Source organism: Eurosta solidaginis, chromosome 5 (genome assembly GCF_040869045.1).
Source record: "Eurosta solidaginis isolate ZX-2024a chromosome 5, ASM4086904v1, whole genome shotgun sequence".
NCBI lineage: Eukaryota > Metazoa > Arthropoda > Insecta > Diptera > Tephritidae > Eurosta > Eurosta solidaginis.
In genome coordinates this window covers 59,066,306-59,080,749 of record NC_090323.1, presented here as the reverse complement: position 1 = coordinate 59,080,749, position 14,444 = coordinate 59,066,306, and the positions used below count along the sequence as shown (strand labels likewise).

At 40.9% G+C, this 14,444-nt stretch overlaps 1 protein-coding gene across 2 annotated transcripts in view; it reads right to left on the bottom strand.

Annotated features, from left to right (window-relative positions):
• Window positions 1–14,444, bottom strand: part of Sugb (Sugar baby) — a 54,463-nt gene that overhangs the window by 8,102 nt on the left and 31,917 nt on the right. The window contains exon 8 of one of the 2 annotated variants that reach the window (XM_067786882.1): window positions 5,786–6,099. The exons of the other annotated variant lie outside the window; for it this stretch is intronic. Coding sequence (XP_067642983.1) covers window positions 6,005–6,099 — 95 coding nt within the window. The 3' untranslated portion in view covers window positions 5,786–6,004. Of the gene's footprint in view, window positions 1–5,785; window positions 6,100–14,444 lie in introns of those variants that run through there. 2 annotated transcript variants of the gene reach the window in all.

Genomic DNA, 14,444 nt, shown 5'->3' with positions numbered 1-14,444 from the left:
ATTAATAACTGTTAGTTAACAGAGCAGAGCTAGACGGCCACCGTGGAGTGATGGTAGCGTGCTACGCCTATCACACCGAAAATTTTAGGTTAGAGCTCTGGAAAAAGCAACACCAAAATCATTAGAAAACGTTTTTTATATTTATTGACTTGGGAAACAAGAAGCATAACATTATAATTTCCGAGGATATAGAGAAGGCTTTTGACAGAATCATATACACGCACGTCATAAAAGAGTAAGAACAATAGGCCTGCCAAAATACCGCCCTCAGAACCGCCACGGGTTGTCTTCTTATGTCCCCAGAACACCATCTACATAATGGGACGAGAATACCCCCCCTTAGGGAGAGAAATGAAATGCTAACCAAACAGTTTCTGTTGAATACCCAGAAACCTGGGCATCCCAACAGACATTTGATTGATGAGCCAACACCGCCTAGGAGCTTAAGGAGTCATCTCCGTAAGCATTATGAGGAAATACGGCACCTGAAAATTCAGCCGTATGAAGCCAAAAAACACAAGCAGGTCCTCAGCGAACTCCACAGACAGGCGTCGGACCTCTATGCCAGGAATTGTCCGGTGAATCCTGTACTCAAAGAACAATACCCAAAACTAGCACAAGAGGAACGCACTCTCCCTAGAGAAACGCGAGTCACTCTAGCTCAACTTCGATCTGGATACTGTAACAGGTTAAACTCTTACATATCCAGAATCAACCCCGACATACAAAATGTATGTCCTGCTTGCAATGTGTCCCCACATGACACCAACCATCTCTTTAACTGTATTGTGGAACCAACGCCTCTAACACCCTTCTCATTATGGAACACCCCTGTTGAAACAGCAAGATGATAATTTGTGATCTGTCGCACCTATTTGGTGGGGCGAAGCACTGCTACAACATTAACAACAACAACAGAGTTAGAGCTCTGTGGCGTTCCCCAAAGGCTATTAAAGTTAATTCATTTATAACTTCACATAGACAGATCACCGTCCAAGTAGACGAGTAGACGGATGCTTTTCACGCTCCTTTACTCAACAATTGTATCCCACAAGGGTCACCTCTGTCAGTATTTCTCTTCAGCGCATACACAAACACACTTGCCAAACTACTTAACAGCACTCCCGGCGTAAGCTTCGTTGGTATACATACATATATGCACTAGCTTCATGAACCGAAGCGGAAGTATAGCAAAACTTAACTACTTTGGGCGGAAAGATACAAAATTGGGTAAACATGACTGGGGCAATCATCCCGCCTAAAAAGGTAGAGACCCTGCATATATGTAGAAAAAGAAACTGTCATGCAAACAATATCACAATTAGTAACACCACGATACCATTAAAAACAAATATGAGAATTTTAGGTTTCACTTTCACAAGAAAGGGCCTATGGAATGACCACGTCAACAAACTTATCAAAGTCTATAACGTACTGAAGATAATATGCACAAGGAAAGAAGGTCCGCACACAGATACAGCACTCGCAATATGCCGATCATTAGCCGAAGAAGCAGTTCAACATTGTGTGACCCTCTATGGATGGACATCCGAGGCAAATAAGAAGAGAATAAACACAGCCATGAATAACTGCTTTAGAACCGAAGCTCGACTGCTAGTACCAACACCGATAGACGTCACCAGAGTAGATTTCGACTGGCTACGAAATGCTATGTCCATAAATATGGCGGCGTAAGCTCTCACATCCGTTACGGTAAACGTCCCTATCCGTTTGGGAAAAATCAAGATGACAAAGGAGTTGCATATGTTCCATCAAGCAGGAAAGGCGTGAAGCGCGGGACTGCAAAAGTTCTTACTTACATATGCAAGGATGCGCATTTCTCCAAAGAAAGAAGATATAAGTCACACGATGGGCATACCAACTGGACACTGCCTTCTGGCGTCACATGTTTATATGTATTTAGGCCTCGTCAGCAACAGCAGATGCAGGAAATATGAGCTGCAGAAAGAAACGGTTGATCACGCTTTGTATTCGTGTCCTACACTAGCCAGGCAAGGCTTAAAAAATAAAACTTTGCACTGCACAATTGCAGCACTCTTATCAGCTTGGGTATAAGCAAAAAAAACTATCAATTAGTTAGAATTGTTACAATACTGCCTACACACCCTGTTTTTAATGATAATGTTCGTTCCTGACATAGAATCCGCCCTTTTTTCAATTCGATTTTTTTTTTCAATTAGTGAAATAGGCTGTTGCTTGAATTGATGTCACCAGGTTTTTGTCGAATAATCAGCGGAAGTCGTGAAAATCCATTGACATTTAACTTTTCTATAGAACTAAGATCTATATATATATTTTGACGGTGGAAATGTTTCTACATATGTCACTGTTACAAAAGGCATCCCTCCAATTGTTATTAAGCCCAAAGTGAAACAAGCCATTGAGAAAACAAAAACGGATTTAAACAAAATAGATCCATCCCATTTAAATATAGGAAGGGTACAAAACAAAAATAATGGCACCATAATTATAAGCGCTAATACAGCAGGCGACAAGGACAAAATTAGAGATACGCTAACAGAAAAGTTGGATAAAAATGTGTATAATATAGCTGAGCCAAAAGTGTATTTTCCTAGAGTTGTGGTAGCTAATATTAGTGCAGAGCATACCGAGAGCGAAATAGTTAGCCGGATCCTTGCGCAGAATGATACACTGAGGGAAGCTAAAATTGAATGTATTACAATTAAACGCGCTAAAAAAGAAAATAGAGGACAACATATTAATGCAGTTATAGAAATAGAGCATAAATATTATGAGGCTATCCTGAGACATAGGAAAATTAATGTTGGATGGGATCGCTGCCCAGTTTATGACGGTCAAACTGTAAAAAGGTGCTACAAATGTTTAGGGTTTAACCACATAGCTGCCAATTGCACCCTGAAACAGAGGTGTAGTAAATGTCTTGGAGAACATGGGGCAGAAAACTGCAAGGAGAGCATGCCCATTAATAAATGTGGTAATTGCGTAGATGCCAATAATCAGTTAGGTTTTAAGCTCAATATAGACCATAACATAATGAGCCATGACTGCCCAGTTTATCAAAGGAAACTTAAACTGGAAAAACAACGAGTTGGTTTTTAGCAACCAAGACGTACAAGCCCAGTAATAAATGTTTTCGATTTGAAATGTGGCTACTTGAATATTTGTAGTTTGTTAGCAAATAAAGCAGAGCTCGAAAAAATGATAGAAGAAGTGGATCCGGACATTGTTTTATGTTCAGAAACACGCATAACTTCAGATATTCTTGATTCTGAAATTAATATTGCACCGTATACATTAATTCGCTGCGACTCTCATAGTAGACATACGGGAGGGGTCGTTTTATTACTGAAAAAGGAAATCAAGTACAAAGTTAGATTTAATCGATCAATTGATAGAAATGTATGGTGTGCTATAGTAAAATTAAAGCAAGTGGACATTAAGTGGCAAATAGGTGTGTTGTACCATTCCCCAAGTTCTAGTGACAGTGAATTTTTAAATCACGTAGAGAGTATTTTATCAGAAGTATTAGAATCAGGTACGAATTCACTTCTAGTTGGAGATTTCAATGTAAACTTAAATATCAACTCTACGAGTAGCTACAAACTGAATGAAATTTGTACTCGTTGCGCAAGAAACAAAAAATAAATTTCAATACAAGAGTCGCGGAAACTTCTCAAACAAAAATAGATTTAGTATATGCAAACGCTGATATACTGTCTTGTGTAAATCTTGAAGACCACAGAATATCCGATCACGAAACTATTTCATTTTCTATAAAAGTAAGTAATTCAAACCCGTTACGAGGAGTCATTTCATCAACACCTTGGCAGAATTATTCTGCCGATAACTTGACGGCTCTACTGAGGAATTGTGAAGATGTGTGAATGAATGTCAACGACATGGTCAACTATATAAATACTTGTTTACTAGATTGTATGGGAGTACTAACGTTTGAAAAAAACAGTACGGTAAAGTTAAGAAATAAATGGTATTACCAAGAATTGACAGAATTGAATAAACTAAAATACCGGTTGCACTCACAAGCTAGAGCAACGGGTGACTATCGAATATAACATGGTCGCGAAGTACTACAAAAAACTAATCAAATTTAAAAAGATTAAATACATGGAGAATAATATTGATATCAATTGTTCAGATAGCAGGCTAATGTGGAAGTATCTTAAGCATGCTGTAAACTTAACGGGGCCAAAAGAAAAGATATTGAGGGTGATCGTAAAAGGTGTGACATATGATACACCCCGCGATATTGCTGAAGCATTGAACTCCTTCTTTATAGATAGCATTCTTGATATAAACAGGGAAATTGAAGTTGTTCAGAGTCAGAACGACTTCCAATTTACAACTAGGTCATGTTTAAAATTCGAAGAAATTACGGTTGAGGATGTTATACGTATAGCAAAAAGGTTCAAAAATAAAACTGGGGGGAAATATTTACTTTCAGAAGGCGTAATTAAAGGTTCGGTATCGTACATGGGTTTCTTCTATGCAACCGCTATAAACAAATCCATGACTACTGGAATAGTGCCAGACATGTGGAAAATTTCGACAATAGTACCAATTAGGAAAGTAAAATATTCAATAATGGCAGAGGAACTAAGGCCGATAAATACATTGCCGAACATAGAAAAAATTCTGGAAATTGTAATAAAAAATCAACTGCTTAATTACTTAGAAAATAATAAAATCAATATAAAGGAACAATCCGGTTTCCGAGAAAGGACTCTTGCGAGACGGCGTTAAATTACGTCATATCTAGCTGGAAGGAAGAGCTGAGCCTAAAAAAACATATAGTAGCAGTTTTCATTGACCTGAAAAGAGCGTTCGAAACAATTGATAGGAATATAATGCTCGATATACTACAAAAAATTGGTATTAGGGAAAATGAATTGCAGTGGTTTAGAAGCTTCTTATCAGACCGGAAACAAAGAACAACCATCGAGTCAGTAGTCTCATCCGAGGCACAAGTGGACATAGGTTTACCACAAGGGTCGGTACTAGCACCAATCCTATTCAACATTTACATAAACGACATATCATCAGCACTGAAATATAGTAAAGTCAGGTTGTTTGCAGATGATGCGCTACTTGAAGTAAATGAAACGGACATTTCAATAGCAAGGAGCAAAATGCAAGAAGATTTGGACTCATTGTATAGATGGCTTTGCACTAATAAACTCAAGCTTAACGTTAACAAAACTAAGTTCATGGTTTTATCTAGGACGACCAATAGAGAATCACTTAATTTTGATCTAAAAATAATGAATACGAGCATTGAGGATGTCAAAATATTTAAGTACTTAGGGATCCTGATTGACAATACACTGAGGTTTACAGATCATATTGATTATATTGTTGCCAAAATGGGCAAAAAAATTAGATTTTGGAAGAGATGGTGTAAACTTATTAGTAAGAAATATAAGTTGAAAATTTATAGATCCATCATAGAACCACACTTCTTATATTGCCCTACAATATTATTTATTGCCAATGAAACACAAGTAGACAGGTTACAAATTATGCAAAACAAAGCTATGAGATTTATATTGAAAGTGAGGTACGAAACTTCCATAAAGAGTATGCTTGATGCACTAAACTGGTTGAGTGTGAAACAGTTCATATTTTACCATAGTATGAAATTTTTATTTTATATCAAGCATGGTAAATTACCAGCCTACCTAAGTGAAAAACTTGTTTATGTGAATGAAACCCATTCTTACATAATCAGGGAAAAAAATAATTTTAGATTACCTCTTCTCAAAACAGAAATGGACAAGCAAAATATATTTTACAAAGGCCTGAAATGTTTTAATGAACTACCTAATCATGTTAAAAATTGTGAAAACTTAAACACCTTCAAAAAAAGTTTATTAGAATATTGCAAAACCATTCCAATAAGATAAAATATTTTGTATCTGTATTTCATGTTACTGATCCTTGAGCGTACATGGCAATCCAAATAGACACAGAGGAACCTTATGCATCAGGGCAAATACATATATCGCTCGCAATCAAATTGGGAAAGAATTCCTGAAAATATCGTCCCAGACAAACAGTTCATGTGAATCACGTATACTCCTACAACAATGATATATTATAATTAATTAAAAAGCTGGTACAGGGAGGATTGGAAGCACGTCGTTTCCAACCGTCCGATAAGAGTGGCTCATTCTGCTGAGCTGCTGGCTTTTGGGTTGACCGGAATCAAATGCATTCCGACAGCACACATAATAAAACTGTAATCATATGTCTTGGAGTAGGGCAGGATTGTGAACATGTCCTTCCAACCTCCCAATGAGATGACTCCAAGACTCGCCCGTTGGGACCACCAGTTCCCGTGCTGATCGGAATCTCATGCATTCCGACACCCCAAACGCTAGAAATACTATTATAATTAAAATGTATTTATAATTTGTAATAATCTAAGTTTTAGGCTTAAAACGCCGTAATAATAAATAATAATAATAATAAAAAATGACAGTGCAAGGCAAATGTAAAGAATTTTTGGGGAGTTATTCGCACTGCCATGGAGAGTAAAGCCTCAAACCCATGGCGGAACGATACAAGGTGGCAGCATGGTGACATACCTACAAACATAAATAAAAATTCCATGTACTTTGTTTTTGTAAATTCGATGGACAAATGTCAAAATCGCACTGCGCCGTAAGTTGATGTATCAAATCAAATAAAAAAGTTTGTAAGTCAGCTGCCCCATGCTGCCACCTTGTATCGTTCGCCATGCTCAAACCTATGTACGTGTCAAATTAAATAATAAAAAAAAACATTTTTAGGTAAACGGTTTTATTGAAAACAATACTTACATTAAGTAATAATAATACTGTTACGAATGTTGGCGGCAGTAAGGGGTACTGCCATCTCTAAGCCGTGCTAAGCAGTGACGTGAATTCACATCAATAATTCAATCATTATGTCTACACATACGCGTGCACGCGGCGGAGAAGCAACGCACAAGCACATGCAGATATCTTATCTGAAATGCTCCTAAAGGTATGCAATTGTGATTGTGGTAGTGTCGCTCACACATACAAGCGCATGGGGTATGAGAAAAGCTATAAAAATTATACATCTGTAGTTGTAGCTGAGAAATTTATAACTAACTAGTAAGTTCTGGAATTAGAAAAGCCTAGAAATATGCAACGAGGAGGTCGGACAGTACAAAAGGGCGACAACAGTGGAGGCGAGTTTCATTTGAGCTATCAATCAGTTTGGTTATTAAGCAAGCTATTCGTTGCAAAGTATAAGTGTTATTGTGAAGTACTTTAATAAAGGCCATTTTTCCATTATTCAATATTGGAGTTATTTATTTAACAGTTCAGTGATTCGAACTTAGAAGAGGGTTACAAATAAGAGGATTTGCAGTAAATTTGTTACAATACTAAAAGCTAGAAAATAATTAGGTAGGTCCTAGGTACTAGTCATTACACACTCCTCATCAATCTAGGGCGTTGATCAGACAATTAAATAAAAGCGTTGGGCGCGTCAAATTTCTATTTATAGCCATAAGTAAGACCAAATTAACCTTAATCAGGTTATGGTACGCCTCACTTTGTAGAAATTTCATGAGCACAACGCTTTTATTTAATTGTCTGATCAACGCCTTAGATTGATGAGGAGTGTGATGACTAGTACATAGGACCTACCTAATTATATTCTAGCTTTTAGTTTTATTATTACTTAATGTAAGTATTTTTTACAATAAAACCGTTTGACATACATTTTTTTTTTTATTATTTTATTTTCAAGTTTTTAGTCTTTATTTATTTGCCTATTATTTCTCATTCTATTTAGTTCATTTAGTGACTCATTGTTACAAGGACTCTTTCCTGACAATTTGTTACATTCTAAGTCCTCGAGCTCCAAAGTATGTCACTTCTACCGGACTGTATGTAATATTTGTTCCAAATATGAGCCAAAACGGACCGCAAACACGAGTATTTTTAATACCTCGATCCTTGCCGCACCTAGCGGAATTTTTTTTCCTAAAGCGATTTCTATTTCTGTATGTAATATGTGTTCCAAATATGGGTCAAATAGGATCACAAATACGATTTTTTGAAATTCGATCCATGCGCCACCTATCGGAGTTTTTTTCTTATTATTGCATTGTCATCGGGTTCTGAACTATATTCCAAGTTTGAAGCTTGTAGCTTATAGGGAAGTAACTCAAATTTTAATTACAAAATTCGTGCCGCCCGGCCTGTCAAGTCAAGCTAAATAAAGCCGTTTAACAAGAAAAGAAGATAGCTACGAAGGTAACATGCGCATAACTTAAAAGCTATTTTTTCAACAATATAAAAACTTTTGAACAACATTAAACTACAATATGAGTGGCATGCAAATATTCTTTATTAGTTAATGTAAACTTTCAATTACCTGGAGAGAAGTAATGTGAAGCATGACAGACGAATATCCTTTCTGAGACAATACAATTTTCAAGAGTAAAAAATTACCAAAAGTAGTAATTTTTTTGACGTTCAAGTATATGGGTTATTTTTTTTACTGGGAATGGCAAGACTACTTTTCGAATTACCCACTAAACTCCTAGAAGAAATTGTGAAATTAATTGAAAAACTACAAGTTGAGTCGTGCATAAAAACTTACTCCGGTTGATGTGGGCGAATTTTTTATCAGGTTTTTCTTGTGAGTGGTAACTAAAGACATTTGACTGCACAAAGAATATAAAATCATTATCCTCTTCATTTTCCTAGCTAAGTAAGGGCATCCTCTTTCCTCCTCTGTCAAAGACGGGTTGCTGCAGGGATGCAGCACACTAACATTTTTATGAAAACTACATAGCACTACCACCATAATAAACGCCATCAACACACAGATAAATTGCGGGTCAAATCGAACACCCCACCCCAGAACAGTACTCGTAGCACTAAAGTTATCAAAAGCTTTTGATACAATAAATCACGGGGTGTTACTGCAAGACTTGGAAGGGTCCCCCTTCCTCCTAGTCTCAGAAGGTGGACTGCAAATTAAATTTCTGGTAGGCAAGCATCAGTGCAATTAATGAACGTAACATCTGAACTCAGAAGAAATGAACAAGGGGTGTCGCATGGTGGTTTTATATCCCCGCTTTTGTTTAAATTCTATATATCGAAGCTGGCTTTGCCATCTGAAGGAACCACTATTGTATCACACGCCGATTACAGCACGATAATGGCAACAGATGCAATAAATAAACGACTGTCTCTATAATCTCTCCAGTTTCTTCGCCTCGCAAAACCTGACATTGTCACCAACCAAATCCTCGACAACCTTATTTACAACGTGAACGTATTACGCCACCGACTGTCTTACATCCAAAAATACATTTTAGCGCCCATGCATCCGCAAATGTAATTACAATCCAGAGCCGTAACAAAATCTTCGAGTTTAAGCGTAGTTAAACTGACAAAAAGGGCGCATCCCTTGAAGTTTGCGCCGTAGACGTCCCAATTAGACTGGGCGAGATTAAGCGAAGGCGAGAGGTGCACATGTCGACCAAGCAGGAAAGGCGTGGGTTCGAGCGAGGGGCTGCAAAGTGTCGAAGATTATGTGTAGGTCTTACAACCTAGACTAACAAAGTTCCTTCTATCATTAAAAGGAGAAGACTATATACTCATGACGGGTATTCTGACTGGACACTGCCTTCTGGCGTCACATGCCTTTAAATTACGCTTGGTCAGTGATAGCAGATGTAGCAAGTGCGGGCTGGAGAAGGAAACGATCGAGCACGTCTGTGCTCGTGCCCTGCGCTTGCCAGGCTAAGACACCAGCTATTAGGAGTGATACAGCTGTCAGATATAGAAGCAGCACGTGGCTTAAGTCCTAGGAAGCTTCTAGTATTTGCCAAAAGGACGGATGTTTTTTATAACAAGGGTCCTGGTTTTTGATAGGGTTTTTCAATTTGGTCGTTAAAACAAACTTCTGGTAACACTACGGACTCATTCAATCTATGTGAGGTCCTCATGGACCGGCCAGTTCAACCTAACATAAACTGACAAACTGAGTTGAACTTGTACTGAAAAAGCGGACTTAAGTGCTAGTTAGAGGGAATAATAATAATTACCTGCAATAACTACAAAAATATTTTTTATACTAAGAATTTTTGAATTATTTGGCAATTTCTTTAAGGAATGGGAAACACCTTATTACTCTTGGCATATCTTGTAATGTAATTGAAAAAATTTAAATTCCTTTCGAATTTAGGCAGAAGCCACATTTGCGAAAACGATTTATTTCATGTTTTTCAATTACATAAAAAAACTTTGTTGTATTCCAGCCCCGAAAAAACGAAAATACTTTTGGTATTTTTGAGCAATTGAGATGTAATCAATTCTTTTGCTGTTGAGTAAAGGAATTGATTACTTTTCCCAAGTACTTGTTTTGGGGAATTGGCTGTAATTTAATTCCTAAAGTAATGTTGTTGTTGTTGTTGTAGCAGTGCTTCGCCCCACCTAACAGACGCGACCGATCACAAACTGTCATCAATATCCTCTAACGGGAGTCCAAGGAAACTTGCTGTTTCAACAGGGGTGGACCATAGGGAAAGGGGTGTTAGAGGCGTTGGTTCCACATTACAATTAAAGAGATGGTTGGTGTCATGTGGTGACACATTGCAAGCGGGGCATACATTTTGTATGTCGGGGTTGATTCTGGATAGGTAAGAGTTTAACCTGTTACAGTATCCAGAACGAAGTTGAGCCAGAGTGACACGCGTTTCCCTGGGGAGTATGCGTTCCTCTTCCGCAAGTTTTGGATACTTTACTTTGAGTACTGGGTTCACCGGGCAATTCCCGGCATAAAGGTCCGACGCCTGTTTGTGGAGTTCACCAAGGACCTGCTTGTGTTTTTTCGCTTCATACGGCTGTGTTCTCAGATGCCGTATTTCCTCAAAATGCTTACGGAGATGACTCCTTAAGCCCCTAGGCGGTGCTGGCTCGTCAATCAGATGTCTGTTGGGATGCCCAGGTTTCTGGGTATTCAACAGGAACTGTTTGGTCAGCATCTCGTTTCTTTCCCTGATGGGGAGTATTCTCGCCTCATTATGTAGATGGTGTTCTGGGGACATAAGAAGACAGCCCGTGGCAATTCTGAGAGCAGTATTTTGGCAGGCCTGTAGCTTCTTCCAGTGGGTAATTTTTAGGCTTGGCGACCATATGGGTGACGCGTAGCACGTAATCGGCTGGCTAATTGCTTTGTATGTAGTCATGAGCGTTTCTTTATCTTTTCCCCAGGTACTGCCAGCAAGGGATTTGAGGATTTTGTTACGGCTCTGAATTCTCGGAACAATTGCGGCTGCGTGCTCACCAAAATGTAGATCCTGATCAAACGTCACACCCAAGATTTTGGGGTGTAGGACAGTCGGTAGCGTAGAGCCATCGACGTGGATGTTCAAAATGGTCGACATTTGGGACGTCCATGTTGTAAATAAGGTCGCGGAAGATTTAGTCGGTGATAATGCCAGGTTTCGCGAGGCGAAAAAACTGGAGAGATCAGGGAGGTAGCCGTTTATTTTATTGCATAGCTCATCGATCTGTGGGCCTGGGCCTGTGACCATTACTGTGCAGTCATCGGCGTAGGAAACGATTGTGACTCCTTCCGGTGGTGAAGGTAGCTTAGATATGTAGAAATTAAACAAAAGTGGGGATAGGACACCACCCTGTGGCACCCCTTGTTTAATTCTCCTTGGCTTTGATGTTTCGTTTCTAAATAGCACCGATGCCTGCCGACCACCCAGATAATTTGAGGTCCACCTTTTAAGACATGGGGGAAGGGTAGACCCTTCCAGGTCTTGTAGTAACGAGCCATGGTTGACCGTATCAAAAGCTTTTGATAGGTCTAGCGCTACGAGTACTGTTCTATGGTGGGGGTTTTGATTTAAACCGCAATTTATCTGGGTGCCAATGGCATTTAGCGCGGAGGTAGTGCTATGGAGTTTTCTGAAGCCATGCTGATGGGAGGCTAGTTGCAATTTGCTTGGAAATAAGGGAGCAAAATGGCTTCGAGCGTCTTTGCTACTGGCGATAGGAGAGATATCGGACGATACGACTCTCCTATGTTAGCTGGCTTACCAGGCTTTAGTAGCGGGACCACCTTGGCCATTTTCCATTTCTCGGGTATGACAAAGGTGGAAAGAGACAGGTTGAAGACCTGCGCTAAATATTTGAAACCCTCTTTCCCTAGGCTTTTAAGCATCGGCATGGCTATGCCGTCTGGGCCCACTGCTTTGGATGGTTTAGCGCGACCAATGGCGTCCTCAACCTCTTTAGCGGTGATGGTGATTGGTGACGCGCTGAATTTGTGTTTATGCGCGTGTCTGTTGGCCCTCCGTCAATCTTTGTCGAACGTAGAATGCATTATAAATTGTCGGCAGAAAGCGCTCGCGCATTTTTTCGCATCCGACAGCACTTTGTCGCCGAAGGCAATGGAAACTTTGTATTTGTGCTTAGTCGGATTCGATAGGGACTTTACGGTGGACCAAAGTTTACCCACACCGGTAGAGAGGTTACAACCTCTTAGGTGCTCCTCCCATTTCGCCCGCTTGTGTTCATCCACAAGCAATCTGATGCGTTGGTTTATATCCCTTATTTGGGGGTCGCCTGGATCAAGCTGCCTTATAAGGTCACGTTCTCTCGCTAAGTTTGCGGCCTCCGCCGGGAAGTGGGGCCGGATTTCGGGAATTCTCCCGGCGGGAATGAAACGTGCCGAGGCGGATTCAATGACCTTGCGGAAGGCACGCTCCCCTTGGCGGGCATCAGTCGGGATAGGGAGGGCAGCAAAGAGGTTTTCTGTAAAGGATTTATATTCTTCCCACTTTCCTTTTTTAAAGTTTACGAAAGTGCGTTTTTCGGTGACGATGAAGTCGGCGGTACGCTCGAGCGAAACAAGTATAGGCAGGTGGTCGGATGCCAATGATACCATCGGCTGCCAGTTGACGCAGTTTACGAGTTCTGCGCTCACGATTGAGATATCTGGCGAACTGTGACAGCTTCCTACCATACGTGTGGGGGCGTCTCCGTTTATTGTGCAGAACGTCGTTTCTTCTATTTGATCCGCCAACATCTCGCCCCTACTGTCCGCCCGCAAATTTGAATGCCACAGATCATGATGGGCATTGAAGTCGCCTAAAATAATGCGATTGTTTCCAGTGAGTAAGGCTCTGATATTAGGGCGGTATCCACCGGGGCAACAGGTGGCAGGGGGGATGTAGATGTTGATGATTTCTAGGTTTGCATCGCCTGACCGGACAGATAGGGCTTGACGTTCTAAGACGTTGTCCCTGCGGTCGATGCCAGGATCAAATATGTGATATTGCACAGAGTGGTGTATTATAAACGCGAGGCCGCCTCCATTTCCGCTCTCGCGATCTTTTCTGTGGACATTATACCCAGAGCAGGTCTGCAATGCAGATCGTGCTGTGAGTTTAGTCTCTTGAATCGCAGCAATGCGGATGTTGTGCCGCTTCATGAAATTGACTATCTCCGTAATCTTCCCAGTTAGTCCATTACAGTTTAACTGCAGAATTCTGAAGTGCATGAGGGGAGACGTCGCCACTCTGGGGGTAAGTGACGGGTGACTACGCCTGGGTTGAGGAAGGCCAGGACGCAATTGCTGTTGTGGCCCTGGGACTGGGCGTCCTTGGGCAAGTATTGGGGTACCCGGATGATTTGGGTTTGCGACCTGGCAACATGGCGCGATGAAACCCGTCGAGGGGTTGCCGTCGCGGAGACCAGAACATCTAGGAAAGTGGCACCACCCAAGGCAGGAGCTGCATTGGGCGGATGTGGCAAACATATATATTCTGTGCTGGCAGACGGTGCAAACGGAGGTAGGGACTAAGAGTCTGTTTCCCTGACCTACACGATTGCTGCCGGAAAGAGGGGGAGAGAAGACGGGGGCAGGGGGTGTTGCTCAGCATTGCTTCCGACTCTACTACGAAGATTGTAGTTATGAGTGGTAGCAGCTGTTTGAGTTGTTGGCGCCGTGGGGCGCGAGCAGCAGCGGGTACTTGTTGTGGCATGCTGAGCAGCGGGGCTGCTGGAAGGTAATGGGGGGGGGGGGGGGGGCGCTTAGACGTAGACTACGTGGCGCCCTTGGGCGTGAACAGCAAGGAGCCACAAAAGATTTATGAAAGTTACGTGGACGTCGGGTTTTGGGATCAAGCCCAGAACAACCTGTCCGATGCAACCATCCCTTACACGAGACACACTGAACAGAGTATGACCGTCCTAAAAAGATTCTTTTCCGGCAGATGCAGCAAAACCATTTCTCAGGACCGGGGTCAGGAGACGGACCCGGATTGGATTCGATACCTTCCCGGAGCAAGAGAATATGGAGCAGTCCTGCTGCAAGGAGCTGCTGGGAGGATGACAATTTGTGGGAGGGACGAAACAAATTAAATGGGGTTACAC